The 4868-nt window shown below is 42.2% G+C and overlaps 1 protein-coding gene across 3 annotated transcripts in view; it reads left to right on the top strand.

Annotated features, from left to right (window-relative positions):
• Positions 1–4064: 4064 nt before the first annotated feature.
• Positions 4065–4868, top strand: part of LOC127006048 (uncharacterized) — a 1417-nt gene continuing 613 nt past the window's right edge. For 2 of the 3 annotated variants that reach the window (XM_050875507.1, XM_050875505.1), the window contains exon 1: positions 4065–4850. In XM_050875507.1, the coding sequence (XP_050731464.1) occupies positions 4704–4850 (147 nt within the window). In that variant the 5' untranslated portion in view covers positions 4065–4703. The other variant, XM_050875506.1, reaches the window with a different exon arrangement.

The following is a 4868-nucleotide window of genomic DNA, read 5'->3' as shown; positions in this document are numbered from 1 at the left end:
TTTCTCCACCTATTTTTTTCTCTTTCGAGTTATTCCATTACAAAACTCTTCGGTGGAGATACTTTTTAACTTTTCTTTAGCTCATTTTACGAATGTTTTTTTTAAGGCGTTACATTCATTACGTTTCTATATTTAGTTCCACACATTTGTTTCAGCATCATCACCACCACCACCAACACCATTAGTACCATCAACACCACCAGTACCCCGCGCACACAAGCACCAGCACCACTTTCATCACCTTATCACCTTTTCACCCTTTAGAAACAGCAGCTCTACCTCCATACTATAGCACTGGATCAGTGAGACCTATACATATGGAACGGACACTTGCCCAGCCTTGTCATTAAGCCGCGAATTTTGAAAAATCAACCGCTTTAGTGCGAATCGCCATAACCCCCTTATTTCTGGGGCTACAGAAAGGTTATAGGTATTAATCAACGGCAAAATACAAGGGCTATAATTTGTAATAGCCACCGGGCTCGAAAACCGACTCGAAATGGTCGAAAATTGAATAAATTATCAAAAAACGACTCGAAAAAAACCTATGTTTGAGTTCCCAACCTTGAGACCCACTCATGTTTTTTGAATTTCAAAAACCTTATTTAGCAAATAATTTAGCCCTGCCAATGTGCTTTCCAAAATGATGCATAACTTTTCCCTACTCCCAGTAGTTTCGTCGCTAGAGCTCGAAACGTAAACCCTGTCGAGAGCGATTTTGACAAACTCCAGACATTTTGCCGTTTTTGTCTAGTGTGGCCTTGCTCTTGCCTCTAGAAGGCTGTAATTTGGTATGTAGCCCCTCTTGGCAATGGAGTTTGACCAACTCGAAGGACTTTTCGATAGCTTGATTCTAAGATCGTTGTCGAGCTTAATATAGGTTGATTTATATAGTGAAATGAATATAGAAAGAGTAACTTTTTTTTATATAGATATCTTAAAATGGTTTTAATACAAGATAGTCAACATATTGAAGTGTTTATATATGAATATTTATGCAGATATATTATTTTTTGTGGCGTCAGGAAGGCTTTTCGTCGCGGCGAGTGAAATGAGTCAGATTCGGCGAATGTTCGTCGCGATTTCCGGTCAAGCTCGAGCAAAAATTACTGAAGCTAGGAAGGCGTGCTTGGTGGCAAATAAAAGCTCTTTTAATACAGATTAATAATCAGAAAAGAAAAATTGGAAAACATTAAATACATAAGTTAAATTATAAGCAAATAACTAAGACGTGTCGAAATCGCGGCACAAGGGCCGAAAAACAGGCCATTTTGTGACGGCTCGACGACGAACTTAGAATCGAGCTATCAAAACCTCCTTCGAGTTTGTCAAACTACATCCCCAAGAGGGGCTACATGCTAAATTACAACCTTCTAGAGGCAGTAGCAAGGCCACACTAGACGAAAACGGCAAAGTGTCTGGAGTTCGTCAAAATCGCTCTCAAAACGATTTACGTTTTGAGATCTAGCGACGACGCTACTGGGAGTCGGGAAAAGTTATGCACCATTTTGGAAAGCACATTGGCAAGGCTAAATCATTTGTTAAATTAGTTTTTTTTAAATTCTTTCGACCCTTTCGAGTCGGTTTTCGAGCCCTGTCGCTGATTAAAAAATATAGCCCTTGCATTTTGCCGTCGATTGATACCAATAACGTTTCTGTAGCCAGAGAAATAAGGGAGTTGTGGCGATTCGCATTAAGGCGGTTGATTTAAAAAAAATTCGCGGCTTAACTAATGACAAGGGCTCCGCAAAATCAAAAGAGAAAGACGTCCATTACTTGAGATGTTTCTGACTGGATTCATTATTATAATTATATATCATCATTATTATTATTGTTACTATTATTATTACTATCACTTATAGCTGACAATAACCTATTCCATGCGTGGCATGATATATGGCTCAGTTCTGGTACCAATAATGTTCATGATATATATAAATGATATGCCGATGGGTATAAAAAAAGTTATATGAGCCGTTTTGCAGACGATGCAAAGTTAATAAGTGGAGACGGAGGAAGACTGTGAAGAACTGCAAAAAGACCTGGACAGAGTGTATAGATGGAGCCAGTTATGGGAGATGGAATTTAATGCAAACAAATGTCATGTAATGGAAATGGGGAAAAGTAAAAAAAAAAAAAGCGAGGAAAACATACAGGATGGGAGAAGAAAACTTAAAGGTGGTACATGAAGAAAAAGATTTGGGAGTAACGATGCAAGACACAGTATCCCAAGATAAACATATAAACAATTTATTTGGAGAAACCTACAGGATGATGCAAAATATAAGGGTATCATTCCATTATATGGACAAGGAAATGATGAAGAAAATAATAACAACACTGATAAGACCAAAACTTGAATATGCTGCAGTTGTGTGATCGCCTCACAAAAAGAAGGATATCAGAAAGTTGGAAACTAAATAAAGGAACCTGTTTGAGTGACTTGAAGTAAAGTTTTCCACACAGAAGTGTTAACACATGGAACAGCTTGCGGGATGAGGTGGTGGAGGCGAGCAGTGTCCATCAGATGAAGGAAAGGCTGGATGAATGTAGATATGGAGACCCGACTATTAGAGCTTAGCTCGGGCCACCTACTGTGCATTTCAAGCCCCGTGTAATACTGGTTTTTTGCAATAGCGTCTGAACCAGGTTACTGATTGACATGGGACTAAAGCACAATGTGTATTAGACACCGGCGTAATTAGGAAAAATATAACCAAGTGTGTACTCCGCTCCATTAGGGTAGTTGTCTTAGAGACATGCCATCAAAATCTTATCGAAGGTAGGGTCAGCAAAATAGCAAATGGCAACTGAAGCACTGAGGAGCGAGGCGAGGTGTGCAGGCCATGACGTCAGGCCGTGACGTCAGGCCGTGACGTGTACTTGCCACGCCCCCCATTCACTTGCTACTTGACGGTGTAAAACAAATAAATTATTCGGGGGTGGAGTTTAATATATTGAACAGTGATTATGTAGTACTGAATACATATTAGACTTTAGTTAAGGCTGTTACCGTGATATAGTGAGTTATTATTTTTAAGCTTAGCGTAGTAATACCTTATAATACATATTTATGATATACGGTCCCGGGTGTCCCGTGAGGAGTGTTTTGTGTGTGTGTGTGAACACTGTGAAGGAAGGACTTACTGTTTAGGTATTCTCTTGAGTATTATAAAGCAGCCATGGCACTCCCGTTACCCGTAACAGAGCCCGTATAATGAACACCATGTCTGCATATTCCACTTTGCTGTATGTATACGACATTGAGATGAGCGTGACAGCTTAAAAAAAAAAAAAAAAACAGCACACTTTCCCTCCTCGCGTGAGTGACCGAACAGTGACGGTTACCAGTAAACTGTCTGTCTGTCTGTCTGTTTGCCTGCCCGCACAGCTGATCGCTGTTGCCATAGTTCCCAACGTTTTAGCTACTTATTGCTAAGATGATACATAACTTTTTTTTTTATGTTTTTTGAAAATCCCGGGATCCCGGGATTAGGGCTAATTTTATCCCGGAATCCCGGGACAAAGAAAAAGGTCCAAAACGACAATCCCTATTATATACACAGGTAAAAAAAATAAAACAAGGCCATCATTTCTTCCATATATTTTAAACCTCGATGCCTTCCTCCTCCTCGTCACTTTCCAAGCTGATGATGACAGGATCCACACTGTCATGGATATTGTCTGTTGCCCAGTATTCTTTTTCAAAACTTTCAGAACGCCGGACTGCTCCTTCCCACACTTCCCGAGTCACACACAACTTCGCTTCCTCCAGTCGTGCCATGAGGTCTTTTCTAGTAAAATGATGTAAGGAGGAGCGAACGTACCTCTTCATGCATCCCCACACTTGCTCTATAGCGTTGAGCTCAGGATGTGCAGGTGGTAGCCGCACTACCTCATGACCCCATTCACGAATGGTGTTGTCCACTGTAAATTGTGGAGGTGGTCTGTTTTCCTTGCATATTAGCAGGAGCTCCGGACGCGTGGCTTGTGGTGGATATGACATGTTGTGCTGCTCCAACCATCTTTTCAGGTCATCTTTTCTTGTTGCAGTGTTTGACAGTGGCTCCCATCCGTAAGTCGGCTGTGATAGGGAGCGTTGTCGATGACGAGCACTGATGGTTCGTTCAGTGAGGGCAGCAATCTCGTTGTTAGCCATCGATGGAAGAGTTCCGCATTCATTTCCCCGTGGTAGTCCCCAGTGCTGTTCTTAGCAGTGTAGCAAAGGAATGAATCTTCTATGAAGCCGTTCTTGCTACCAGCTGCTACCACGACGAAACGTTCACCTTCTCCTGGCGGAACTTGACGGCTGTAGGTGACACTTGTGGATGGTTGAGTGGTGTCCACCCATTCCTTGCTGTGGTTCATTCTGGTTGTGAACCAGGTCTCGTCAACGTAGACTATCTGACGTCCCTCTTCGCGAAACTGTTTTAAAGACCTGAGAGCACGGATCCTCTTCCAGATGATGTCCATTGACTCCTTTCTTGCGTAGAGTTTGCGCTTTTCAGTCTTATAGCGGAATCCCATCATGTGAAGCAGTCGCCATAACGATGTTTCCGATGTTCCGTCTGGTAGTATTCCTTCCTTCTTCAGGTCTGTGGCAAGAGTAGCAAGTGTGAAACTCTCCTTTGCTGCAAACTTTCTGTGTATATGACATCGAATAGCACTGACAGTAAAGTCATCAATTATGTTTTTTTGTATAGATGGCACAGTCTCTGGTGGCTGTGTGGTACATGTCTGTACAGGATATGATGGAGGGGCTGGTGACGGCGATATTGTTGGTGATGGTGACGGGGTCGGCGAGGGCGGTGGAGGTGGTGTTCTTGACAGGGTCGGAGAGGGCGGTGGAGGTGGTGATGGTGACGGGG

The sequence above is a fragment of the Eriocheir sinensis genome, chromosome 32 (assembly GCF_024679095.1).
Source record: "Eriocheir sinensis breed Jianghai 21 chromosome 32, ASM2467909v1, whole genome shotgun sequence".
Classification (NCBI taxonomy): domain Eukaryota; kingdom Metazoa; phylum Arthropoda; class Malacostraca; order Decapoda; family Varunidae; genus Eriocheir; species Eriocheir sinensis.
The sequence above is the reverse complement of the archived record's forward strand: the minus strand, read 5'-3'. Positions and strand labels throughout refer to the sequence as shown.